The 27,743-nt window shown below is 41.4% G+C and overlaps 1 protein-coding gene and 1 pseudogene across 2 annotated transcripts; one reads left to right on the plus strand and one right to left on the minus strand.

Annotated features, from left to right (window-relative positions):
• Positions 1–4,078: 4,078 nt before the first annotated feature.
• Positions 4,079–26,518, minus strand: SAR1A (secretion associated Ras related GTPase 1A). Of its 2 annotated transcripts, none has more exons than XM_003928644.4 (7): positions 26,412–26,518; positions 17,497–17,570; positions 17,254–17,373; positions 16,649–16,714; positions 13,584–13,687; positions 5,398–5,529; positions 4,079–4,244 (listed from the first exon to the last, which is right to left on the minus strand). In XM_003928644.4, the coding sequence occupies exons 2-7, from the start codon at positions 17,552–17,554 to the stop codon at positions 4,128–4,130; spliced, it is 597 nt and encodes a 198-aa protein (XP_003928693.1). In that variant the 5' UTR covers positions 17,555–17,570; positions 26,412–26,518; the 3' UTR covers positions 4,079–4,127. The 2 variants fall into 2 exon arrangements, with proteins under 2 accessions (XP_003928693.1, XP_003928695.1); XM_003928646.4 differs by having other exon boundaries at positions 26,475–26,493.
• LOC120367334 (calmodulin-like) lies at positions 19,093–19,549 on the plus strand (annotated as a pseudogene).
• Positions 26,519–27,743: the final 1,225 nt, after the last annotated feature.

A 27,743-nucleotide genomic window follows, 5' to 3' on the forward strand; every position in this document is an offset into this window, starting at 1 on the left:
AAGGCATAGTTTACCATCTCTAGTGTATACTAACGTAAAACTTCCCTACTTTTCCAAAGAAGTACCCTTTAGGACAGAAGAGGATGAACGACTATAACCGGGGGGAGGGGGAGCTTCATGATACCCTCAAATCAGTCACCACAAGCTAGACAGTTTACAAAGGTCTGCTTTATCACTGTATTGATAAAAATACACATTAATTTTTATTAAGGTTACTCTAGTATACTACCAACATTAATGAAAAGATAATTCAATTGCTACTTAAGTTCTCTAATCTTTTGCCTGAATTCTTAACACTGTTTGGTAAGACCCCAGCACACCATGGGATAACGCTCCCAGTACATACTCCCAGTGGCACAAACCTGCTAGAGAAAGGAAAACGATTATCCATGATAGTATGAGGCAGGACTAAAACTAGGCCATCTTCCATAGTAGGCAGTCTTATTTTGGCTCTATGACACAGAAGATGGCTTGATCACAGCAAAATTTCTTTATCCCAACTTCCTAGCAATTAACGGTTTTTCTCTTGGTGAACCACAGGGGCTCACACTTGGAATCCCAGCACGTTGGGAGGCCGAGGTTGGAGGATTTCCTGAGCCCAGGAGTTTGAGACCAGCCTGGGCAACATATTGAGACCTTAACTCAACAAAAATTCTAAAAATTAGCCAAGCACAGTGGTGCACATCTGTGGTCCCAGCTACTTGGGAGGCTGAGATGGGAGGATCACTTGAGCCCAGGAGATGTAGGCTGCAGTGAGCTATGTACATACCCACTGCACTCCAGCCTGGGTGACAGAGTGAACTCAAAAAAACAAAAACCAAAAAAAACTTTCTCTCTAAAAGTGATTCTCCCTCAATAACACTCAAGACTCCAGCATGAACTGTTAGGCACTGGGTTTTTTGGTGTCTACAGGAGATCATGGTACAAAGTCCCAAGTCACAGCCAGAACAGCCAAGGTAAGACCTGTTGAGTGCTAGGTTCAGTGACTGAGCCTTTAATCTCATGTTCCACTCTGCCTCAAACAAAACCAACCCATTTGCCCATACAACCCATAGCATCCTTTCATAGTAACAAAGATAAGAGGACACCTCCAATACTTTAATACTTGGTTGAGAAGAACTCGTTGCACTGTTTCCCACTGTTTGTCCTAGTACTTTAGTTATGATCTCATCTGAAGTCTTCTAAAACCAAGGCTTCCTACAAGCCTACTAAATGCACAAGGAAATTCCCATTTTGCCAAATGTAGCATTTGATTTTTTTTTTTTTTTTTTGAGACAGAGTCTCGCTCTGTCACCCAGGCAGGAGTGCAGTGGCACGATCTCAGCTCACTCCAACTTCCACCTCCCAGGTTCAAACAATTCTCCCGCCTCAGCCTCCTGAGTAGCTGGGACTAGAGGAATGTACTACCATGCCAGTTAATTTTTTGTTTTAGTAGAGATAGGTTTTTACCATGTTGCCCAGGCTGGTCTCAAACTCCTGAGCTCAGGCAACCCATTTACCTCAGCCAATTCTAATTTTGTGTAAAATGAGTGACACACAGCTAAACTAGAGCTAGTCCTTGCTAGCATGTTAATAAGAGATTTTGCTCAAACATCTGGCATCCCCATCGTGCTGCAGAAATGACCAACCCTGGGTCCACAGCATGTTCCGAATTTCTCAAATAGTACTAACTCTATTACCTCTAGTGCTCCAGCCTCTTTCCCCCTCCTGGTGGCAAAATTCAAGTATCTCACATGCACCCTAAATGTCTCTTCCTCTATGTAGGGAACTTTTGGATCCCTCCCTAAACAAATGGCATTGTTCAAACTCAGAACAAACCAATGCCCCCCCCCCAAAAAAAAAAAAAAAGAACGAAAACAACACATTTCTTTTAACTTTTTATTAAAATGCTTAGGATACAGATTGACTTTCTTTTGTAAATGACTGTTTTACTTTTCCTGAAATAGGACATATATGCACTCTGATAAAACAGAATGAGAAGTTGTAATTCATGGGAATTCCTGTACAAGGTACTGATCCTGTGTCTGGAGTCGAGCTCCCCACAGCAGCTTCTTTCAGCTATCTGATAGGAATAGTGTTCCGTGGGGCAAGAAATACACTGGTTCTGATTTTCAATCCCCTTTCTCCAGTGGAATAAACCACTTTCACAAAGAGCTGCCCTATGTAAACCCACAGACTTCTAGCTTGAAACAAAATGACAAGGGACAAATAAGGGGAAAAAAATTAAAACTAACACTGAAGGACTCAAACTTCTCATGTCTCTGAACAGAGAAGTATGGGGAACCTTTAACCAAAGGAAATTAAAAATATGCACATTAACTACCTACTTCATTCCCTGTTAGCTAATTTGTTCACTTAAGGCTTTAACCCCTTTCCAAACCAACGATTTTGTCTTAATCCAGCTATGCTTGCTAATAAATGAAATGCATGCACTTCCCACACATATACTTCACTAAGCCTCTGCATTCAGTACCTGGCAGTGAAAAAGTATGCTTTCTCAACAAGTCAGTACTGGAGAATAAGAATGAGAACTCCCACTAAAGAACAATACCTCTCTCACCCGAGTAATGTTATCCAATTTTCCCTACCCTCACATTAGAAGAAAGACATCCTCCCAACTTTTCATCTCTTATCTCCAATCTTTTCCTAAGAAATTGATCTTTTGATCTTTAACTACAAGGGTAGAATACAGGTTAAGATTATCAAAATCCAATTTCACATGTGGCACTAGGAAAATGGAATGCTATAAAATGAATCCTCGTCACCCTAGTAGGGATGCTGGTGCTTTTATACTGAATCTTTACTGCCAATAAGTGATGCTGCCACCAAAGGAACAGCTCTACAGAAAGTTTTTGGATTCGTGTTTCCTCAAGCTTATTTCTGCAATGGAGAAAGACAATTTCATACAGAAGAGGAAAAGGAAAGGAAAGAAAGCAAGCCAAACAAACCTGGAAAAGCTGCAGAGGTTAACCTTTAAACACCAACAAAATAGGTATCTAAAGAGAAAAAAATGTAAGAAAAAGAGCTCAGGAACAGCCAGAGACCAAATTCTGCAAATGGAAATTTTAAAGCCCACTGAGTACATGTTTCCTGGATCCAAACAAGTGCTACAATACTTTTAAGTTCTCAACTCACCGAATTAAGAGCCCTTAAGCTATTAACTTTGTCCTGTCTTCCTATTCGGAAAAATGTCCCCCTAGAATCTGTGCAACTGACGCACCTGCAGTATGTGACATGAGAGATGTTCTCAACTCTTTTATGAGGTGAAAGTGACTTTTTATAACTGAAAATGAAAAACGAAGGTGCCACAGAGAAAAGTTAAATTTCACAAAAGTATAAAAGCAAAGAGTGGCTGAAATCTGTAACTTCATAATAATAATAACAATAACCCCCTCTATAATTAACTCCTCCACAGTGAACAATCTGCTACACATTCCTTGACGAGGAATGACCCTAGCTTACCACAGTGGAAACCTGCCACAACTGCAAGGCCAGGGTTCTGCCCCTTTTCTAGTTTTCTGTGCACAAGGTAATGCCGCCTACTCCAAGGCAGTCAGAGAGATAGGTGAGCTCGGGGGAGCTTTTCTCACCAACTGCTAACTCAGTAGGAGTAAGTTCACCCAAATAAGCTCTGGCCTCCAATGTGTATCTGTTCATAATTGTATGAAGTATCTAAATGTCATTAATTAGTTTTTAAAAAAAAAAAAATAGAAAACTCTGGACCAAGTAAATTGTGAACTCAAAAAGTTAGGCGGGATACCAATTACAATAACAACACTTTCTTTAAAAAATAGAAGTACTTTCTTTTGAAATCAACCGCAGTGGTGAGACGTGTTTTTCTTTTCAGGTGCCCCATGATGGCACACAGCTTTACCCGGCAAATCCTGCCAGCTTCCAAGTCCCAGGATACTGACCTGCACCAGCACGTGGAGCAGCATTACCTCCCAACAGAGTGGAGAAGAGCACATGTCACCACTGGGCAATGAGAGAGTTGACAGAGACTCTTGGCTTCTCAACGCCAGACATGGTTGGAGAGCTTTCCTTGTTCTATTAGAAAAGTTCATGAGGAAGCTGTGAATAGGATCAGTCCAGAGAAGTAAAACTCTTTTATTTTCACTGTCCAAACATCAGTCAATATACTGGGAGAGCCAGCGGAAACCCTCGCCGTAGCCTTGCCTCTTGAGCACACTGCACATGAACACTTCCATGGGGCGAGCATTCAGCTCCTTCAGGGTCACATTCCCCTAAAGGAGGCAAAACGGAGAAAGGACTGTTAGCATCTCTGTGGTGGAAGAGACTGAAAGGATGATCTCTATAATCAGTTTATCCATTCCTTAAAGCAAATATAAGTAGGTATTAATTACAGAAATGTGATCGAGGCCATACAGATGACTTCCCCAGGCTTCTTGTTTTCAGGATAGAATAAGCAGCACAGTTCTATTCCCAGCCTCTCTCTCTCTCTCTCTCTCTCTCTCTCTCTCTCTGATGCAGAAAAAGAAATAAGGATATTCTCATAACAAAAGCATGCAGAAATAAACACTCATAACAGGTGGCACTGAGGAAATGAAGAATTCATGTGTATTTAACATTCATGCAAAAGAGGAGAAATTAAATAAACGAAGTATTTCTATAAAGAAGCAGATAATCAAGAAAAGGTAAGACTAAGGAACCATGTAAAAAAGTCAGAAAGTTATCACAGATCACAGATAACAAAGATTTTTAAAAACTAAATACGCCAAAACCCCAAGCTAAAAAGAACAGAAAGATTCCCACTTAACCTTATCTGATCTAGGTTTTCTCTCGCTCAAGCCTGCTTTTCTACATGAGTCCTCCTTCCAAATGAAGACAGTAAAATCTATTGATTTGGAAGACTCAAGTTCTTTTTCTGGTTTTATCACTGACTGGCTGTGTAGACCTGAACAAATCACTCTCTGTTTCTTCCTCTGCAAAGTGGGGCTAATAGTCCTACCTCTCTCAGCAAGAAGCACTGAGGATAATATCAAGTGCTTTGATTTCAATGCTTGGAAAGTGATTGAGATGATCATTTTTCTTCATAACCTGCAATCTCCAGCCCCCCCAAAAATTGTTTTCTGGCTAAGAAGGGCTATTTCAACAGCAATTTCTCAGAATCAGATTTGAAAGATAATCGTAAACTCTTAAAAGAGTAAGTTTGCCTTTTCTACCATTTCCTTCTTCCTCAAATACCCGATGAATGAATGCCACGTAAAATGTTAAAGAACACACTCCTGCCTCTAGTGAGTTTTAAAAATACCCATAGTAAAACAAATTCTACGCCTCTTTAAACCTTTAAAAGAAAAGGGTAATCTAGGTAGCAAAACATCATGTTTTAAAAACTGTAAATGTCCTTTATATGTCACCTAAAGATTTTTCTCTTACCTTTCCTGTGGTCTGTCCATAAAGACCAAATATCTCACGGAGTTTTTCTTCACTGATTGCATCTGTTCTGTCAATTTTGTTACCCAAGATAAGGATTGGCACATTGGATATTGTTTCATCAGTCATTAAAGCCTAAAGATTAAAAAAAAACAAAAAACAAAAAACTAAGGAATCTACAAAAGTCTTCCAGATAAAGTAAACTCTGACCTCCACTAATCTTTTAAGACATTAATGTAAAGTGAAAATCTGATCATCTTTGTATCTGAGTGATTAAAGGTTCACCTTGACGTAACAACCCATGATATTAAGTAAAAATCCCCTAAGTGCCTCAAAAACAGTTGCAACTTTAGCCTATTTATTTACAAGGCAGCAGAACTGCCCCACCCTTAACTTTTGAGTTAATCTCAAACTATCCTCAGGATGTCCCTCAGCACAGTTCTAGAAGGATGAATGCTCTGGCTACAGAGCCTCTAAGATGACTACAGAAACTGCCCCAAGTATTCACCAAGTCCCAGTATATGCAAAGAACTTTCTCAGGCATTGAGAGGAATACAATAAGAAGGGTAACTATCTCAGGCACTGAGGACACAAAAGGAAGGGAAAAACACATTCCTGCCCTCAAAAAAATCCTTACTCTAGGTTCACATTTATGGCTTGTTTTTTTTTTTTTTTTTTTTTTTTTTTTTGAGACAGAGTTGCGCTCTTGTTACCCAGGCTGGAGTGCAATGGCACGATCTCGGCTCACCGCAACCTCCACCTCCTGGGTTCAGGCAATTCTCCTGCCTCAGCCTCCCGAGTAGCTGGGATTACAGGCACGCGCCACCATGCCCAGCTAATGTTTTGTAGTTTTAGTAGAGACGGGGTTTCACCATGTTGATTGACCAAGATGGTCTCGATCTCTTGACCTTATGATCCACCCACCTCGGCCTCCGAAAGTGCTGGGATTACAGGCTTGAGCCAGCACGCCCGGCCCGGCTTGTTTTTTTTTTAATCTCAGCTCACTGCACCCTCTGACTTCCAGGTTCAAGCAATTCTCCCACCTCAGCCTCCTCTGAGTAGCTGGGACTACAGGCATGTGCCACCACTCATGGCTAATTTTTGCATTTTTAGTAGAGACGGGATTTCACCACGTTGGCCAGGCTGGTCTCAAACTCCTGGCCTCAAGTGATCCACCAACCTCAGCCTCCCTAAATGCTGGGATTACAGGCATAAGTCACTACCCCTAGCCACATTTATGTTAACAAAGCCAAGAACACAACATAGTGGGTAAGTATCATAATGAATGGGGACAGAATATTAACACTAAGACAAGTTCAGGGAAATAAAATGGCAATTCTGGGCTTGAGCAGGGTCTTAGCAAAGATCTGCAACCTAAACAGGGATCTAAAGGAAGGACAGGGTTTGGATAGGTGTAAAGGAGAAGGAAGAACATAAACAGCTTTGTGGTAGGACAAGAATTCAGGAAGCCACACAGTACTGCATGGCTGGATTCTAGCATTTATATAGACATGTAGCAACAAAGTAAACAGATGGGAAGAGATGACTCACATTATGGTGCCAGTGTGAGAAGTGAGCTGCAATAGATCCTAAAGACCACAAATCCAGAAGTTAGTGAATAAAATCTTATTTTTCAGTATAATGAATTCACAAATAGTATCTATCTGTGGTGTTCATGTAAGAGGTGATGATGTAGCCTAAGGTAGAGCATTTAATGAATAGCGCAGGAGGCATTTTGAAGAAAGAATTGAAGAGACCAATGCCTAAATGATTTAAAAAAAAAAAAGACAAACGAGTCAAAAAAGGCACAGATCAGACAGCAAGCATGGGAATCGAGTTGTCACCAACAGGAAAGCTGAGGGGGAAAGCAGAGTTGAAGAGATAGAGAAGAATGTGCTTTGCCCATCCTGAATTCCAGGAAATGTTAGACAAAATTAGAGTAAGAATGTCCTTTATTCATTAAGCAATAACAAAGTACATCAGGTATCTAATGCTTTGCTAGGTGCAGGGGTTTCGCAAAGAAATAAGAAACCCCTATTTCACGGTCCCTATTATGTTAGTTCATAGTCCAATGAGAGAAAACTAAGAAAATCAGTAAAGACAACAGATATTGGTAAGGTAGAAGTCTAACACAGTCTCAGTGGTCAGGGAAAGCTTACCAGAAGCAGTCACATCTGAAGTCTGAGGTCTCCTACAGGATATTTTAAAATTTGCTGACAAAGTGAGGGGTGAGGAGAGATACAGGTGAAAAAGCCAGGCAGTACCTAGTTGTGCATATTAAAGGATAGCTAAGTTGTTTGTTTGTAATGTAGTTCAAGGTAGGCAGTAAAAAGAAACAGAGGGAGCATCATGAATGATCTTACATGCTATGCAAAAGATTTGTAGATTTCATCCTGAAAAGAACTATCAAAGGATATTAAGTAGGGCACTGACAAGTCTGAGAAAGTTCATTCTAGCATTACAGTGCATATCAGGGTCATGGTGGGATCTATATTCAGATTTTTGGACTGCATGTCCAGGTAGGTGGTGGGTGGGTGTAGAGACCCAGAGTAGTCCACTGCCTCTGGGGGGATCAGCAGCAAGGCTGCTCTAAACTTTGTGTGAACTTCGGAGAAGCGAAACCACAATAGGGGAAAGTATATGTCTTGGAGAAGAGCAGTCGGACCTAGCAAAAGATAACCAGCTTTCACTGACCTTGCTGCAAGACAGTTGTTAGCTGAGGTACGTTAACTCAAGTATGAGAATTATAACCACAGGGTGGTCTGGGTAACTGCACCCTCCGTCTGCTATGTGCTTTGTGAACATATAAAAAAAAGTACTCTGAGGCAGGACAGGGCCAAAGAGACTGACATCATCAGCTTTTTGGACCACCTGGCCCAGTTTTATATATGTCTGTCTGTATGTCTTTCTTATCCCTCTGTCGTTCCCTCTTAGGTCTTTGAACCCTTGTGCAGCGCGGGATGCAGCGCATGCCAGACATGGCGCCTGAACAGCGACCTGAGCACGGGAACCAAAAAAGAGAGTAAGGTGAGGGGACGCTCACCAGACTCGGGTATAAAGGTTGAGTGGATTCAATTTTTCACCAAGCGTTAAGCAGGCAGTTCTCTGTCTAGTGATAGTTCTTTGTATATAAAAGTGCTGCTCGCCCTCCTTAGGGGCAGAAAATGTTGTGTACATAAAAAGCAGCTAGAAAATTTTCTAAAATTTGTGCAGATTTGCCCATGGTTTCCAGAACAGGACTCGGTTAGTTTAGCTACTTGGATGAGTGTAGAACAGCAATTATACAACAAACACACAGCTGAGGGACCTAAGATGATGCCGGTTTATACTCCTACTATTTGGTCTTTGATTAGGGATGCTTTAGACCGCCAACATGAGGCAGACAAGTTTAAAGAAAACACTTCTTCAGTAATTCTGTTTAAACTGTGATTTTCTTTATTGTGTTGGTACAGTATTTTATTATCACTTACCCTCAGGATATTCAGACCAACAGAATTGTATTACTGCTGTAAAACACTGAGGGGAGTTCAGGCTATCTCAGCATCTCTTAAAGGCCAGGAGACAAGTGAAAGTGCCGAGGCAGCTGAGTTTTCTGCCCCACGTACGGACCGCCACCCCAAGACTTACTTAAAACTGCCTCCTCTTTTGAGGAGGAGGGTGACGGAGATCGCTCAGAAGAGCCTCTGCCCCCAGAGCATCAACAAAAATTAAAAGGATGAAATAACTAGAGAGGAGCAAGACTATTGGCCTCAAACATTTGCAGCTCTTAACTTTGCAGTCCCAAAGCCCAGAGGGCCTGTACAAGGAAAATGCAAGGGACACATATAACTCCTTTTAAGATCTCCCCGCTGCAGGCTGCTTTACGTGGGGTGATGACACAAGGGGAGGATGTTGAGGAGTTTCAAGTTCGCCGGGTGCTAGTACCTCCAGATCCTGGACAGATGCTGAGACAGCATGATCCTTTGTCTTTTAAATTACTCAGAGATTTAAAACAACTTCAGCCTCTTACAGACCTACTTCCCTATTTGTGGCAACTCTCTTGGATGCCTTGGCCCCTAACGATTGGTATAACCTTGCAAAAGCATGCTTGGATCCAGGAGATTATGTAAGATGGAAATCTGATTACTCTGATAGATGCAGCCAGCAGGTTGAGCACAATACAGCTCATGGTGTAAATATATACATGGCTATGTTAGTGGGTAGTGAAAATTTTGAGCCCTTACAAAATCAGCTTGGCTATCCTTTAGAGGCTTATCAGCAAATATTTGTGCTACATGGGCTTGGAGGGCTCTTCCAGCCAAAGGTAAAAAGTCCCAGGAACCTAGTAAAATTATCCAGGGACCAGAGGAACCATATGCAGACTTTACTGCCTGCCTGCTTCAGGCAGTAGGATGGCTATAGCTGACCCAGAAGCCAACAATGTGTTAGCAAAGCAAATGGCTTTTTAAAATGCTAACAAAACATGCCAAGCCATTCTGAGATCTTACAAGGCTAAGCCTACTCTAAATGACTTCATTTGCCTTTGTGCAAAGGTTGGTCTAGCATATGCCCAAAAATTGACTTTAGCCTCTGCTCTTCAGGGTAAACTTCCAGGACAATGTCCTAAAAAGAAACGTAAAACTTGTTTCCAGTGTGGCAAAAAGGGACATTTCACCTGAGAATACAGAGCAGTGAGAGGGGACCACTGCCTTCTGGAACTGTGGGGCTGCTTGTTGGGCATAATAGTCTTACTTCAAAAAAATTTTTTAGTACCTGGAGTTATAAATACTGATTATACAGGCGAAATTTTAGTCCAGACAAATGGAAATTATGACAACATTTACGAGCCATTAATGCCACAATGCAGCCCATAAGCGCTCTGCAACCAGGTTTACCCACTCCAACTACTATTCCATTAGATTATCATCTTTTGGTTCTGGATCTTAAAGATGCATTCCCTTGCATCCAGATGACCAGAAACGTTTTGCATTCTCGGTACCTTCCCCAAATTTTCAAGCGCCTATTAAATGGTATTGCTGGCAAGTACTTCCTCAAGGAACAGCTAACAGCCCAACTTTATGTCAGTCCTTTGTGGCAGTTGCTTTAAAATCTACTAGACAAAAATACAAATCAGCATATATCATTCATTATATAGATGACATTCTTGTGGCACATTCATCTGAAGAAACTTTAGGGCAAATTTTGGGGGACTTAGAATTGGCCCTTAGTCTGGTCTGATGGTGACACCAAAAAAAGTACAAAAATTGGCTCCTTTTAAATATCTAGGAATAATCATTTCTGGTTGCACTATTCATCCTCAGAGGCTGCAAATTCACCAGGACTGTTTACATACTTCAAATGATTTTCAAAAACTCCTTGGAGACATTAATTGGCTTCACCCTATGATAAAATTGACTACTGGCCAAGTAACACCACTTTTTACTATTTTGCAGAGTGATCCTGACCCTGTTTCCTCTAGAACTTTAACTGAACCAGCAAAACTTGCTCTTAAACAGGTAAAAGAAGCCATAGCTCAGGCTCAGTTAACTGGCATTAACCCACAGCTTCCCTTAGATCTAATTATCTCACAGACTGCTCGCTCATACACCCACTACAGTGCTGTAGCAGAAAGACTCCCCTATGGAGTGGTTACATTTGGCTAACACCTCACGTTTAAGTCTTTAACACCTTACTATTCAGCAGTTGCTTCTCTAATAGCTAAGGGTAGAGAGCAATGCTATCAGACCTTTGGTCAAGACCCCAAAACAGTCATTGTGCCATATAACACTACTCAGCAATCATGGCTGTGGCCATTTGCTCAGGACTGGGGACTAGCCTTTGCAGATTTTACAGGACAGATAGCATGTCATTGTCCTTCATTTAAAATACTTTCATTTGCACAACAACATCCATTTATCTTTCCTAAAATTGTCCAAACTAGCCAATTCCTTTAGCTCAATTAGTGTTTACTAATGACAGCCGTTTAGGACAAGTTGGGTATTTTATGACAGGCAGCTCTGAGGTGGAGGCCACCCCATTTACTTCTGCTCAGTGAGTTGAGCTTTATACTGTTTATATGGTTCTCAGAGATCACTCACAAGCAGTTATTATCTACTCAGACAGCAAGGACATGGTGGGAGCCATTCAACATTTAGAAATGACTCTCATTGCCTCTGTCTCAGAAGAGATTTTTCAAATATTTACAATTCTGCAGCGCATGCTCCACCAGCAAAAGTATCCTATATTTACTGGACATACCAGATCACATTCAAATATCCCAGAGCCCCTGACAAAAGATAATGTAGCTGTAGACAATCTTGTCTCCCCTCTGCCTAGTGGGTTCACTTGTTTCCCAGGCACAGAAATCCCATGCAACATCTCATCAAAACACTAGTGCTCTGCACAGTTTTCACTTACCAGAGAGCAGGCTAGACAGATTGTTAAAACTTACCCTGCCTCCCAAACTTTCCTCCCCGTTCAAAATGTAGCTGTAAACCCCAGAGGTCTTAAGCCAAACGCCTTGTAACAAATGGATGTAACTCATATGCCCTCTTTTGGCTGTTTGCAACATTTACATGTGCTGGTGGATACTTATTCTGGTTTTATTTTCACCCAACCACTCTCAGGGAAAGCGGCCAAACATGTAATTTTTGCCTTGCCGCCTTCACTATCCTTTATCTGCCTCATTGTCTTAAAACAAATAATGGTCCTGACTATACTTCTGTTATTCTTACTCAATTTTGTGCAACCTTTACTATTGTACATATTACAGACATTCCATATAATCCAACAGGTCAAATTACTGTTGAGTGCACTCACTGCATTCTCGAAACTCAAACTGAAAAACTAAAAGGAGATTATAGAGAAACTCCAGCTACCCGAGTTGCTCTTGCACTGCATACCCTTAATTTTTTAAACTGTGATGAATCTGGAAATTCCCTCACGGATAGGCACTTTGCCACCCAGAAAATACCTAAGGCATGGGTCTTATGAAGGAATGGGAGTAGATGAGACCAGCCTGGGAGAAAGTAGACTCTGGAGAATATCAACATTTAAGGACTAACCAGAGGAACTAGTGCTTCTCAAAGAGACAGAAGTGTCAGCCGGAAAGATCTCTCCAAAATCAAGCATGAAGAGAGGAGTTTAAACAAAGAGAATGGAGACCATGCATAGTAGCTCATGCCTGTAATCCCAGCACCTCATGAGGCCGAGCCAGTGGATCACTTGAAGCCAGGAGATTGAGACCAGCCTGGGTAACATAATGAGACATCCTGATTCTACAAAAACATTTTTTAAAAAATTAGCTGGGTGTGGTGATATATGCCTGTAGTCCTAGCTACTTGGGAGGCTGAGGCAGGAAGATCGCTTGAGCCCAGAAGTCTCAGGTTACAGTGAGTTGTGATCGCACCATTGGACTCCAGTCTGGGCAACAGAGCAAGACACTGCCTGTTTATTAAAAAAAGCAAGGTAAAGACTGCCTGGCAGGCAATTCTACATGGGGCTAGAGCTACAGATCTGGGAAACATACTTAGAAACAAATTCAAGACAGGTTCAAGTTGCCCAGAACAAGAATGCAAGAAGTTATAAATCAAAGAGAAAGAAGAGATACAGGGTAAAGCACAGGGACAAAGACAATAGTATAGAAACCAGCAAAATGCAATGTTGACAAAAGAAAAAACATGAAGTGAGTCCTTGATAGTATCAAAGGATGCATGCAACCAAAACTGAAGACTGAGAACAAACCAGGAAGGTTTGGCAAGTCATCCAGTGGGAGCATGGGTAGGCACAAACTAAGAGTGCAGATTCAAAAATGTAAAGAACTCTACTATCTCTTTTAGGCTTTCACTACGTCAACACTACTTATAAAGAATTACTGTTCATGACTCGTGAAACGGAACACTATTAATTATGCTGGGACAACAGGCATAAATGAGGAGTATCCTGAGCAAAGTGGGCCATACAGTCACTGTATGATAGAAACAACAGTTATATTTATTCAAGTTTGAGCTGAGTTTGCTTGAGCTGAGTTTGCTCAGGACATGGAAAAGCAATGCCTTAGATTTAAAATATTTTCCTCCTGCAACTAGGTCTTTTTGCCAAATGTTAACTGGAATGACTAATCATTAGCACTACTAAGCTATATTCCTTAAAAAAAAAAAGAGAGAGAGAGAGAGAGAGGGGTCAAAAAAGGACAAAATATATAAACATACATTAAGCTCAACTTTGGATTCCACGAGGCGAGAATGATCTGCACAGTCCACCAGAAAGACAATCCCATTAATTGCTGGGAGATAGTTTTTCCAAACCCGACGTGCTAAAAGACAAAGTTTGTAGCTGCATCAGTAAAAAATGCACATTGTGAAAATGAATAACCTAATGGTCTATAAAATAGACAAATCTTGGTCAGGTTTCAGTAAGATTAGACACTTTTATGGGTTTCTCCAAGTCCCGGCCAATATGCAAACTGATGGTTCAAGGTTTTTGTAAATCTGATCATCAGAGTTTCTGCCTTTCTTGAAAAACTGCAGTATCTTGCAATCCCATGCCTACGTATCCACATGCTGGATCTAAGCAGTGACTGCCACCTTCAGATGATGTCTGAATACTTTTATGTGACAAAATTTCCCTGCTGTCTTATAGCCAGCCAATTTTACTTAAATGACTTGCTATGTCCCTGGAGCCAAGTTTAGTTTGCAACCTCTGAGTTAAAACATGAGGATACAAATTACTTGTTCATGTAATTTTAGTCCCAGTTAGTTTCTAACCAACTTGTGTGTAGGTATCTTGACACGCTCCTCTGCTCAGCCCTTAGGGGGACTGGGTCTGACAGGTGGTTCAAGGCCCCAGGCCAGTTATCTCAGCCTACCATATTTAACCCAGCATGCCTTAGAAATAGTACTTTTTTCTGCTTGTGACATGAAACAATTAAGGCTAGGAAGCAGTGATTTAATTGTACTATCATTCCTAAGCCATTCATTTCTAGCCCTTGCAATGTAATGAATAAAGAAGCATCTCTATCAGTTAACAACGGTTACCTTTAAAGAGTGGAACTAGGAAAAAGAGGCTGAAGGAAACTTCCATTTTACTTTCCATAGTTCTATACTGATTTTGTTACATCAAACCTGCTCTGCTTTTATAAGTTAAAAATTTTTTAAGTTATACAAAAAAGAAAAAAAAAAGGAAACCTCCAGATACACAGTATTTTAGTAACTTCTATAAAATGGTGGCTAGGTTATTATATAAAAGTGTTTTTGTTAAGTAGATTTTCCTCAGTCAAATAAAAAAAAAAACTAAATATATCAACACATTTCCCTTCTTACTTTTAACAAACCTGAAACCTAAATTTATCACACCAAATAATCTACAGTTCCCAGTTCAGGTATATAAAACCATCTGGTGTCTGTTCCTTCTGCGTTCTCCAGATGGTCTAGGTTCAGTCTTATCTTGCTCTGAATTTTAATTTGTAAGCAGTTACAAATCCTTTTGTGGAAGAAGCAGAAAGGACTCTCCATTCACCCATTCTTACCTAAATGAAAAACATACAAGCTCCTTACAGAAAAAAGGAAACAAAATCATTTATACTCCCTCCATCAAAACACACTCCTTGTCAATATTTTGATATTTTCTTCCAATCTTTTTTTCTCTTGATATGGAGTTTCACTCTTGTTGCCCAGGCTGGAGTGCAATGGCACTATCTCAGCTCACCACAACCTCTGCCTCCAGGGTTCAAGTGATTCTCCTGCCTCAGCCTCCCAAGTAGCTGGGATTACAGGCATGCGCCACCACGCCTGGCTAATTTTGTATTTTTAGTAGAGAGAGGTTTTCTCCATCTTGGTCAGGCTGGTCTTGAACTCCCAACCTCAGGTGATCTGCCTGCCTTGGCCTCTCAAAGTGCTGGGATTACAGGTGTGAGCCACTTCACCTGGCCCCAATCTTTTTTCTTTACTGGCATTTTATGTAATTATGATCACAATATACATGATTTTTCAGGACATAAATATTAATTAAAATGTACTTATATGTTAATGAAATCATTGACTATAAAATTATTAGACTTAACAACTAGAAATGACCAATGTTGTATTTTACTATACATTTTTTTAAAACTGTATTAGGCTGGGCACAGTGGCTCATGTCCATAATCCCAGTAATTTAGGAGGCTGAGGCAGATGAATTGCTTGAGCTCAGGCGTTCCAAACCAGCCTGGGCAACATGGCAGAAACCCCAACTCTACAAAAAAATACAAAAATTAGCTGGGCATAGTAGAGCGCACCTGTGGTCCCAGCTACTCAGGAGGCTGAGGTGGGAGGACTGCTTTGAGCCCAGGAGGTAGAGGTTGCAGTAGGCCAAGATTATGCCACTGTACTCCAGCCCGGGCAACAGAGCAAGACCCCATCTCAAAAAAAGAAAAAAAACTGTATTAGCTCAACCTAATGTTTCAAAACAAGATTTCTCCATCCAATTTAATAACAAGTGAGTAAATCTGACAGCATCTCAATAGTTTCTTTTCCCTACCTTCCCAGAAAATTTATTCTTGCATCTTAAATATTTAACTCCTATATCTAGAGTCTTGTCAGATGTGAACTGAGTGCCCATCAGAAAAAGATGCCCACTCTGTATGTCTCTAAAACGCCTGATGGGAATCTGGAAACCAAACAGATACAGCCTGAATAAAGCAAAAAGGACTTCTGAGGAAAGCAAAAAGGTAGAAGGAAATGTTCCACCAACTGTCCCAAAGGGGTAGAGTATACAAAATATCAACTTACATCAGAGTAATCACACAGTCCCTTTTGCAACTTTTGACAAATCTGAAATTACTTACAAATATTTAAGCTAATTTCCTACATACTTTCACTCCACTGAATAAAGGATGCAAAAATGATTTGATATCTAAATATAATATATGATACTATATACCTGGTCAAGACGAAAATAAAAGAGATTATCAGGACAACTGACCAACAAAACCAGGAAATACACAGTGGATAAAAATAAAACTTCCCAGATTTGATAACTATTATGATTATATACAAGGAAATACCTTTGTTCTCAGAAAACACCACTAAAGTATTAAAGAGTAATGGGGCATGATATGCTCACAAACAGTTCATAAAAAAATAAATGAATAAAACAACCTCACTGAAGTAATAAGATCCTAATTCTAAAACGTAAGTAATTTAAAAGGTAAAAATGACATACTGCTTTTAAAAGGAGCTGAGGGGTACAAAAAGAATCATTAAATAGATATCACCCTTTCCGCTGAGGCATTGCTTACCTTGCTCGTGCCCACCAAGATCAAAAGTTGTAAAGGTCATTCCAGCAATTGTTAGCTCTTCTGATGCTGAAAAATTGTTCAAAAAGAAGAAATAAAACTGTCAATCCAACAAGGCCCAACTACTAGTACTATAAGCCAACACCAATGCTTTCGCCTTGTAAAGAAAAAGATACAAGAAGCTAGGTCCAGCCTGTAGGTCCAGCTACTCGGGAGGCAGAGGCAGGAGGATAACCTGACCCCAGGAGTTTTGAGACCGGCCCAGTCAACGCCCCACCCCCAACAAAGAAAAGAAATACAAGGGTGAAAATGTTCTTAAACTATTCTAAAAGCCAAAGGTTTCTTTTTATCCAAGCTGTTTCTGCTTCTTAGAGGTAGATACAGGAGATTTGCCCCTTTACAGGACCAGTGACAACAGACAGTGACAAAGTTCCAGAGGTTTAGATCTATAAATATATAACCTGAGTGTGTCTGACAGGGAGCTTTTTCATTTCAGCTGGCTTTTGGGACTTAAGTTAATAAAAGAACTCCATCATCTAGGGATTTATCCTCTAAGCCTAGCACTGACCTTCAAAAATCAAAAGGTCACCTGACATTTTCAAACCTACTCGGATGTAGTGTTGGAACATGTTGGCCCAATCTGTCATCTTTGAGCATGTGAAGAAGAGTGGTTTTGCCTGCATTGTCCAAACCCAAGAATACAAGTTTTCCAGATTTCTTGTAGAGTCCTAAAGAGAAAAAAATTGTTAGCACATTTGCTCTCTACATACTTTAAATACAAGCCTACTTGTATTTAAATTATTGAAGGACATGCACAAACTTTGAAACCTATTTCAAGGAAATGGCTTTACCTAGGAACTGGAGCACACTGCTGAAGCCATTGTAGATCCACTCAAAGATGAAAGACATTATTAATGCTTACTACCTGTATAAAATATGAAAGTAGCAAACATTAGCTTTCTGAATGACAGTAAAGTTGTGGAGAGGTTAACCCCTGTTCTCTAGCCCTGATGCACATTTACAGTCCCATGTTTTCAGGCATAAGAAAGCAAGCCAGGCATGGTGGCTGACACTGGGAATTCCAGCACTTTGGGAGGCCAAGGCAGGAGGATTCACTTGAGCCCAGGAGTTCAAGATTAGCCTGGGCACAAAAGCAAGACTCAATCTCTACAAATAATTAAAAAATTAGCTGAGCATAGTGACATACACCAACAGCCCCAGCTACTCGGGAGGCTGACACAGAAGGATTACTTGAACCCAGGGGTTTGAGGTGGCAGTGAGGTATGATGGTGCCAATGTACTTGCTTGGGCAACAGAGGGAGACCCTATCTCAAAATAAAAAAAGAAAGAAACAAGAAAGCAAAGAGAAACTAATCTTCTTATCTTTCTTGAGACAGATTTTGCATCTGAAGGAAAGTCTCTAGAATCCTCATATGTGCAAAAATGACTGGTTTCCAAATAGTTTTTGATCTATGATACTCAGAGAACTAGGAGTTAAAAATATACAGGCATACCTCATTTAATTATGCTTTGTGGATACTGAGGTTTTTTGTTTTTTTTTTTTTTTACAAACTGAAGGTATGAGGCAACCCTGATTTGAATAAGTGTATCAGTACCATTTTCTAACAGCATGTGTTCCCTTTGTCTCTGTATCACGTTGGTAATTCTCACACAATATTTCAAATTTTTTCATTATTCTTATTTCTGTCATGGTGATCTATGATCAGTGACCTTTGGTATTACTATTATAATTGCTTTGTTGTGCCACAAACTACAATCACAGAAGACAGCAAACTTAATGGCTCCCCCGACGATCCTGCCCCCATCCCAGACCTCCCTATTCTCCACATGAAAGTAACAGGTCTCTTCCTTGAAATCAAAAGTTAGAAATCATTAAGCTTAGTAAGGAAGACACATCAAAACCTGAGATAAGCCAGCAGCTAGGCCTCTTGCACCCAACAGTTACCCAAGTTGTAAATGCAAAGGAAACGTTCTTGAAGAAAATTAAAAGTGCTACTCCAATGAACCCATGAACATCAAGAAAATTAAACAGCTTTACTGCTGATAAAAATAAAATAAAAAATAAAAACACAAGGTAAAAAAGCAAGTGCTGATGTAGCAGGTGCAGCAAGATAGTGATGAAGGGGGGTGGGTAAACTAAACAACACATTTTCAATGTAGACATATGAGCCTCTATTAGAAAAGCCATCTGGGGCTTTCATAGCTGGAAGGGAGATGTCAATGCTTGGCGGAGATGTCAATGCTTGGCTTAAAAGCTTCAAGGGATAAGCTGACTCTCTTGTTAGGGGCTAATGCAAGGTGATTTTAAGTTGAAGCCAATGTTCATTTATATTCTGAAAATCCTAAGGCCCTTAAAATTACACTAAATCAGTCCAAGTGGAGCAAGTAAGTGAACAGAGTGGTTGTGTGGTTGCATCTTGGAAACCAGTAGCACTTGCAGCATGGCTGACCAGCCGACTAAAAAGCAGGTTGCAGAATTCAAAGTTTTTTCACTATTTGACAAAGATGGTGATGGAACTACAACAACAATGAATTGGGAACTGTAATGAGGTATCAGGCAGAATCACAAGGAAGCAGAGTTACAGGTCTTGATTAATGAAGTAGATGCTGATGGGAATGGCACAACTGACTTCCCTGAATTTCTGACAATGAGGGAAGAAAAATGAAAGACACAGACAGTGAAGAAAAAAATTAGAGAAGCATTCTATGTGTTTGATAAGGATGGCAATGGCTATATTTGTGCTGTAGAACTTAGCAATGTGATGACAAACCTTAGAGTGAAGTTACCAGATGAAGAAGTTGATGAAATGATCAGGAAAGCAGATATTGATAGTGATGGTCAAGTAAACTATAGAGTTTGTATAAATGATGACAGCAAACTGAAGACCTTACACAGAATATGTTAAATTTCTTGTACAAAATTGTTTATTTGCCTTTTGTAACTTATCTATAAAAGGTTTCTCCCTACTGTTAAAAAAAAAAAAAATGCATGCATAGTAATTAGAACTTCATTCCTCCATGTTTTCTTCCCTTGTCTTACTGTCACTGCCCTGAAACCTTATTTTAGAAAACTGATGAAGTAACATGTAGTATGTGGCTTACTCTAGATATATCTAAGTCCTTCTGCACATCTAAACTTAGATGGAGTTGGTCAAATAAGGGAACATCTGGGTTACACCTTTTTTTAAAGTAGTTTTCTTTTCTTTCATTTTTTTTTTTTTAGACAGTCTCACTTTGTCACTAGGCGCCAGGCTGGAGGGCAGTGGCTCGATCTCAGCTCACTGCAACCTCCACCTCCCGGGTTCAAGCAATTCTCCTGTCTCAGCCTCCCGAGTAGCTAGGACTACAGACATGCGCCACCACACCCAGCTAATTTTTATATTTTAGTAGAGATGGGGCTTCACTATGTTGACCAGGATGGTCTCAATCTCTTGACCTTGTGATCCACCCGCCTCAGCCTCCCAAAGTGCTGGGATTACAGGCGTGAGCCACCACACCTGGCAAAGTAGTTTTTTTTAGGAATTGTCAGCATGTTCTTGAAGTGTGGAGTTGTAACTTTGCATGGACTACGGACTGTCAATAATATGTACTTAAAAATTTCACTACTGGCTCACGCCTGTAATCCCAGCACCATCGAAGGCCAAGGTGGTTGGATCACCTGAGGTCAGGAGTTCGAGACCAGCCTGATCAACATGGAGAAACCCCATCTCTACTAAAAATACAAAATTAGCTGGGTGTGGTGGTGTGCACCTGTAATCCCAATTACTTGGGAGGCTGAGGCAGGAGAATCGCTTGAACCCAGGAGGCGGAGGTTGCAGTGAGCCAATATTGCGCCATTGCACTCCAGCCTGGGCAACAAGAATGAATCTCCGCCTCAAAAAAAAATTGCACTACTGCAGAACAGGTGCAAATCCATTCCAAGTTGTATATTTGTTTTCCAATAAAAAAATATGATTTAAAAATTATACTAAATTTACTCTGCCTACCACACATCTGTTTACAGCATGGTTTACTAAGTATTTTAAGCCCACTGTGAAGACCTACTGCTCAGAAAAAAAGATTTCTTTCAAAATATTACTGTTCACTGACAACACACCTGCTCACCCATGGGCTTTGATGGAGATGCACAAACAGGTTAATGTTTTTTGTTTGGTTGGTTGGGTTTTTTTGAGATGGAGTCTCACTCTGTCACCAGTCTGGCAGGCTGGAATGCTGTGGTGCAATCTCGGCTCACTACAACCTCCGCCTCCCAGGTTCAAGCAATCCTCCTGCCTCAGTCTCCTAAGTAGCTGGGATTACAGGCGCACAACGCCTGACTATTTTTTGTATTATTAGTAGACAGGGTTTCACCATATTGGTCAGGTGGGTCAGGCTGGTCTCAAACTCCTGACCTCATAGTCTGTCCACCTCGTCCTCCCAAAGTGCTGGGATTACAGGCATGAGCCACCACGCCTGGCTGAGGTTAATGTTGTTTTAATGTCTACTAACAACATCCATTCTGCATCCCATGGATCAAGGAGTATTTTCAACTTGCTAGTCTTTCATTTAAGTAACGTATTTCACAAAGCTATCAATGCACAGACTGATTTCTCTACTGGATCTAGGCAAAGTAAACTGAAAACCTTCTGGAAAAGTCACCATTCCAGGTACCATTAGAGCAGTATGATTCACGGGAAGAGGTCAAAATATCAATATTAACAGGAGTTTGGAAGACAGTGATTCCAACCCTCTTGGATGAATCTGAGGGGTTCGAGACTTCAGAGGAGGAAGTAACTGTAGATATGGTAGAAACATCAAGAGAACTGGAATTAGAAGTAGAGCCCGAAGATGTGATAATTGCTGTAATTTCATGATCAAACTTTTATGGATGAGGAGATGCTTCTTATGGATGAGTAAAAAAAGTGGTGTTGTTGTTTCTGAGATGAAACCTAATCCTGGTGAAGATGCTATGAACACTGTTAAAATGACATCAACGATTTAGAAAACTACAAAAACTTACTTAAGTTTATATAAACTTACTTGAGCAGCAGCAGGGTTTGAGAGGACCGATTCTAATTTTGAAAGAAATTCTGCTATGAGTAAAATGCTATCGAACAGCACTGCATGCTACAGAGAAATCTTTCTTGAAAATAAGTATCAGCTGATACAACAAACTTCATTGTTGTCTTATTTTAAGAAATTGCCACAGCCACCCTACCCTTTAGCAATCACCAACCTGATCAGTCAACAGCCATCAATCGTGGATCAACATGGAGGCAAGATCCTCCAGCAGCAAAAAGATTATGATTCACAGAAGGCTCAGATGCTTGTATTTTTTAGCCACAAGATATGTATTTTATAAGACATAATGCTACTGTACACTTAACAGACTATAATATAGTATAAACATAACTTTTATGTGTACTGGGAAACCAAAATATTGATGTTACTTGCTTTATTGTACTTGTTTTAATTCAGTAGTTTGGAACTGAACTCACAATATATCCAAGGTATGCCCATACTTTTTTTTTTTTTTTTACTGCATGACTCACTCCTCCAGGCAGCGGTTCATTCACATTCCCTAGACACACCACTGGTGTCTTCCAGTGGGGAACACCTCTAGGAAATCAGTCTCATCAATAAGTGAATCAGTCTCATCAATAAGCTGAATCAAAATGCCACTTAGATGTACTGAGCAGAAAATAAGAATGAAAAGCATATTGATTTGAATTAAAAGCATATTAATCTATCCTGTAAACAGCTCTAAAAAACAGAAGTCACCCAAAATTCTACTGGCTGGCACCACTTGCCCTGCTCCATTTGCCAATGCTATCTTAAACAATATTTAACCATTTTTGCAGATACAGGTCTCCACTTATAAAAAGAAATGACATCACTATTTTAGAGAACAGTTAAGGAATAAGAAATCTTTTCATGTGTGAATAATTACACCCAAACTCATTTTACAAATAGATTTCCTTAAAATAAGAATACTTATTCAGGCTGGGCACCTGTGGCCCACAACTGTAATCCCAGCATTTTGGAAGGCTAGGGTGGGGGATCCCTCCCTGACCTCAGAAGTTCAAGACCAGTGTAGGTAACATAGAGAGACTCCATCTCTGCAAAAAAAAATTTTTTCATTAGCCAGGCATGGTGGTGTGTGCTTGTAGTTTCAGCTACTTGGGAAGCTGATACAAGAGGATTGCTTGAGCCTAGGAATTCGAGGCTGCCGTGAGCTATGATAGTGTCACTGCATCCCAGCTTGCATGGCAGAGCAAGACCCTGTCTCAAAAACAAAAAACAAACAAAAAAAAAGAATACTTGTTCAGGACATAGCCCTAAGTTCCCAAGCAAGTAAATAGCTTAACCAGTACTGATATATTAACACTATTTTTTCTATTGTATCCCATAGTTATCAAAAGCTACTAAAAGGTCTACATATATTGGTAATAAGCAAAAGGACCTCGGAGTGAAACTGAGAGAATAGGATCTAGATACATTGGTGGGTCTCAAGGTTTCTCAGCACTGGCCTCATTTAACAAGATGAAGATGAGGATACTCCTCATTGCCTGGTCACGCTAAATTTTTGCCCGAGCATCTCAGATATGGTGCAGAAAAATGAAAGGTCCTCACTTTTACTCCTCTCCATCAGCAGGAGCATCTGAATACAGGGCTTTATACTAGATATGACCAACTGCAATCAAATTCTCAAACAGTAATCATTAAAAGGGTTACCCGCAAAAAATCCCATTACATTCATTCAAAGAATGCCAGATGAAGAATAAATTGAACAGCTGGGTGTGGTGGCGCGCACCTGTAATCCCAGCTAAACAGGAGGCTGAGGTAGGGGAATTGCTTGAACCCAAGAGGTGGAGGTTGCAGTGAGCTGAGATCACGCCATGGGTACTCCAGCCTGGGTGACAGAGCAAGACTCCATCTCAAAAAAAAAAAAAAAAGAGAGTAAATTGAAAAGTAAAGATGGTACGTTTTTCATCCAATTACTGGGTTTTTTTAATCAGGCCCATGGCCTAATCTATAAATTTTGGGGCCTGATTAATGCTTATTTTTCACGGCTCTTACCAATGAGAGCCAAATAGAGTTTGGCAGTTTGGGTAGAGGTACATACTAAGCTTTTATGAAAAAATACTAATGAGGTGATTTTTTTTTTTTTTTTTGGCCTTTTTGGTAACATTTAAATGTATTTCAGCTGCAAGAGAGACCACATTTAGCACATTAACTAATAGGGTTGTCTGGAAATTTAGTCTGCACTTTAAGGAGTCCAATAACTTAAATATACTTAATAAAGCTCCTGTGCGTAAATTTCCATTTACTGTAAATAAGTAAAAGAACAATGTGCCTTTCCTCTGCAACTCTCTCAAACCAGACATCCTCCTATACTTTGCCCAATCTACTGCTTGGAGAAGCACAACGCATCTTTAGAGCACACCTCTCATTAAGGTCATGCCCACTCATATCGTTTTGGAGGGAATTAAAGCAGCCAAGTCGCTAAGTCCTGGCTGCTACTGATTTGTGTGTTCCAAAGGAGGGAATGGCTTCAAAGCAGGAGCGTCAAGGGAAAATAAAATGGAAAATTAAAGTAGTTCAATCGCCATGAAAATTATTTGAATTGTGGCATTTTCTCCTTTTCACCTTTGCAGAATTCATCTAGTTGAAAATACTTCTAAAGTGATGTAAACTTTTTTTTTTTTTTTTTTGAGACGGGGTTTCGCTCTTGTTACCCAGGCTGGAGTGCAATGGCACGATCTCGGCTCACCACAACCTCCGCCTCCTGCGTTCAAGCAATTCTCCTGCCTCAGCCTCCCGAGCTGGGATTACAGGCAGGCGCCACCACACCCAGCTAATTTTTGTATTTTTAGTAGAGACGGGGTTTCACCATGTTGACCAGGATGGTCTCGATCTCTTGACCTCGTGATCCACCCGCCTCGGCCTCCCAAAGTGCTGGGATTACAGGCTTGAGCCACCGCGCCCGGCCTCTGTGATGTAAACATTTTTTAAAAGCCTGTAAAGTGTTGACTGCAAACCAGTGTAGGACAAATGTATATAGAAGTGTTGGACTGTACAGGAGTGATCAGAGGGGAGGCTGACTGAAGAAACTCTTCAGGTGAGTTAAAAATAATAATTACTAGACCCAAAGAGTTGGGTTGTATTGCTACCCAAAGTTAAGAAAATGCCCCCCATCCTTCTTTTTTTTGAGACAGACCAAGACTTTGTCTCTCCCAGACTGAAGTGCCGTGTTGCCATCATGGCTCCCACTGCAGCCTCAACCTCCCAGGCTCAAGAGATCCTCCCATCTCAGCCTCCTCAGTAGCTGAAAATGGCCTTGGTGGCTCCTCTCTCCTTAAGATCTCAGGATTTGTATCAACTCATCAGTAGTTTTACAATTTGTACAGTATTTGTACATCTGATTTCATCCTCACACCAACACTATCAGGCAGGGCTCACTGGCCTCATTTAACAAGATGAAGATGAGGATACTCCTAGTTTTGCAGAGTCGTTTAAGACTGCTCAGCTGAAAAAGTAATAAGTGCCAAGGCTTATACCCTCATCTCTATCTAACACCAAAGCCTACACTCTTCCTGTTAACAGTACATAAAATTCAAACCCAAATCACAAAATTGCTGGAAAAAGAAAAATCCTAAAACTTCTTTAACCCACCAACTACACAGGATGATCTTCTTAAGTTCTCTTCCTTATAACTCATCACATCTTTTGAATGGTGTTTTAATAACTAGTATTCTATTTATTTTCTATTCTTGGCCCATTCTACTACCTTATGGGAAGTTCGAATAATCTAAAATGTAAGGTAGTTCTCTAAACTATCAACAAAATACTGCTAATGTACCCAAAATCAAAACTTGCAAATTCCAGGGCTAAATGATTCAAACAAATGTTAACAGAAAAAGAAAGTGCACCAATCTTATCTTTAGCCAATTTAAAAATTTACACATTCCTTGTTGTACATACTCAGGGCAACTTTAAGACGCCATTCCAGGCAGATTTTGGGTAGTGAGTGGCCAGCTTTTAGCTAACTCTGCTTAGCGGCGGGGTAAATGTCAAAGGTCAGCCCCATGGCAAATCTCCCTAAGCCCCTGTCGCAACCGAAGGAGATGGAATCGGGATAAAGATGCTCCTGACCCACTGGCTAGAATCGGGAAGAAAACGCTAATCTATGTCAAATGCATATGAGGAAAATTTTCCATGCAGAGACCAGACAGGGGCAAAGGGGAAGGTGCAATGAGAAAATACAGGGTTCGACCCGAGCCACCGGACGACAGCCGAGCGCTGACTTGAGGGAAAGCCCTGGACTAAGAGCCCGTAGACCACGTTCGAGTGCTCACACTAACTGCGGAGGCTTGGCCAGCCTCAGACCCCGAGTCTATAAAACAGGGATCATCGTCAAGGGCTCCCACCCGCCTCACCCAGGGCTGTGAGGCTCTTCCGAGACAGAGGACATGGAGCCGTTTCGTAAACCGGAGCGCACGGTACAGACAAGAAACTGTTATCCGGATCAGCAGCTGCAAGACCCCCGAGCGGGACCCCAGGCCAAAGACGACAGCAGGGGACGGAGCACATCCGGCCGAGCCGGCCCGTCCCCGCCCAGAATCAGCCCGCGGCCCCACAGAACCGCCTGCGTGTCACTTCCCCCCCCCAACCCCGCCAGGGTCGGCCTCCTCCCCGACCTCTCCGCCTTCCGCCTTAGCCTCTCGGGCCCCAACTCCCCTCCCCAACGCGCCCCTAGACTCACGGCCTGAGGGGCTCCTTCGGCAAAACGGCGAGCGGCTCGGACCCTCCCTCAGAGCACACTAACCAGCAGCACTCCGCTCCGCCAGCTACTCGCCGGATGTACGTCACACCCCTCCCCGGGACTTCCGGGCGCGTAGTTGGCCCCGCCTCCTCGTAGAGGCACGTTTCTCTGCCCCCGTGCCACCCCACCAGCGACTCGGGTCGCAGAATGGGTGGCGTAAAGCGTGATGGATCGCGCTCTGGGTCGGGCACTGCCTTGGCCCCGCCTGCTGCCGTCCGACGGACTGACCGTGCGAGACGTGGCAGCGCCGGGCCCCCTGGGCCGGGGCTGGGTCCTGGAGTCCCTGAACGCCCTGGGACCCTTGAAATCGCAGTTTCCCATCCCAGACGCGCCGGGAAAGTCAGAAGTGGGAACTGACGATGACATAGGTTCTGGGAAAGATGAGTTGACCTGGGGGCCTTGCACCTGAGGTGGATCCCTCCAGGCTTTTTTCTTTTACTTTCTTTTTTTTTTTTTTTTTTTTTGTTTGTTTGTTTGTTTGAGACGGAGTCTCATTTTATCGTCCAGGCTGGAGTGCAGTGGCGCGATCTTGGCTCACTGCAACCTCCACTTCCCGGATTCAATCGATTCTCCTGCCTCAGACTCCCCAGTAGCTGGGATTACAGGCACCTGCCACCACGTTCGGCTAATGTTTTGTATTTTTAGTAGCGACGGGGTTTCACCACGCTGGCCAGGCTGGTCGAACCAGGCTCCTGACCTCCCACCTCGGCCTTCCAAAGTGCTGGGATTACAGGCGTGAGCCACCATGCCAAGCTGCTTTGTCTTAAGTCCACTTCCCTTGCCCTAGGGTGGCCTATGTTTTAGAAAAACAGCTAATATTTATTGCGCATTTATGTTCCGGGGAGATTACTGGGTACTTGGCACGCTTCGTCTGATTTCACCCTCATTACAGTCCTGTGAAGCAGATGCAAATTTTATCTATCCTCCTTGACAAATGAGAGAGCAATGTTCAGAACAGCCTACCAGGCCCAAGTTCACACAGCTGAGTGGCAAAGCATCGTGTTTGCCCCCAGTCTATTTCACATGCATTTTCTCATTTAATTCTAAGGACACTCCTGCAAGACTGGTATTATTATTACTCCCATCTTACAAATAAAACAGTCTAATAGAAAGGTGAATGATGCCTGTGGATTCATGAACATCTCAGTTCTCCTTAAGTAAAATTTAACATAACCCCAATAAAAGTACTAATGGGATTCATAGATCTTGCGTGGTTTAGTTTTTGGTTTTAATTATCCTATTGATTCCTAAAATTCCTATAGAAAACTAAAC

This window comes from Saimiri boliviensis, chromosome 12 (genome assembly GCF_048565385.1).
Source record: "Saimiri boliviensis isolate mSaiBol1 chromosome 12, mSaiBol1.pri, whole genome shotgun sequence".
Classification (NCBI taxonomy): Eukaryota; Metazoa; Chordata; class Mammalia; order Primates; family Cebidae; genus Saimiri; species Saimiri boliviensis.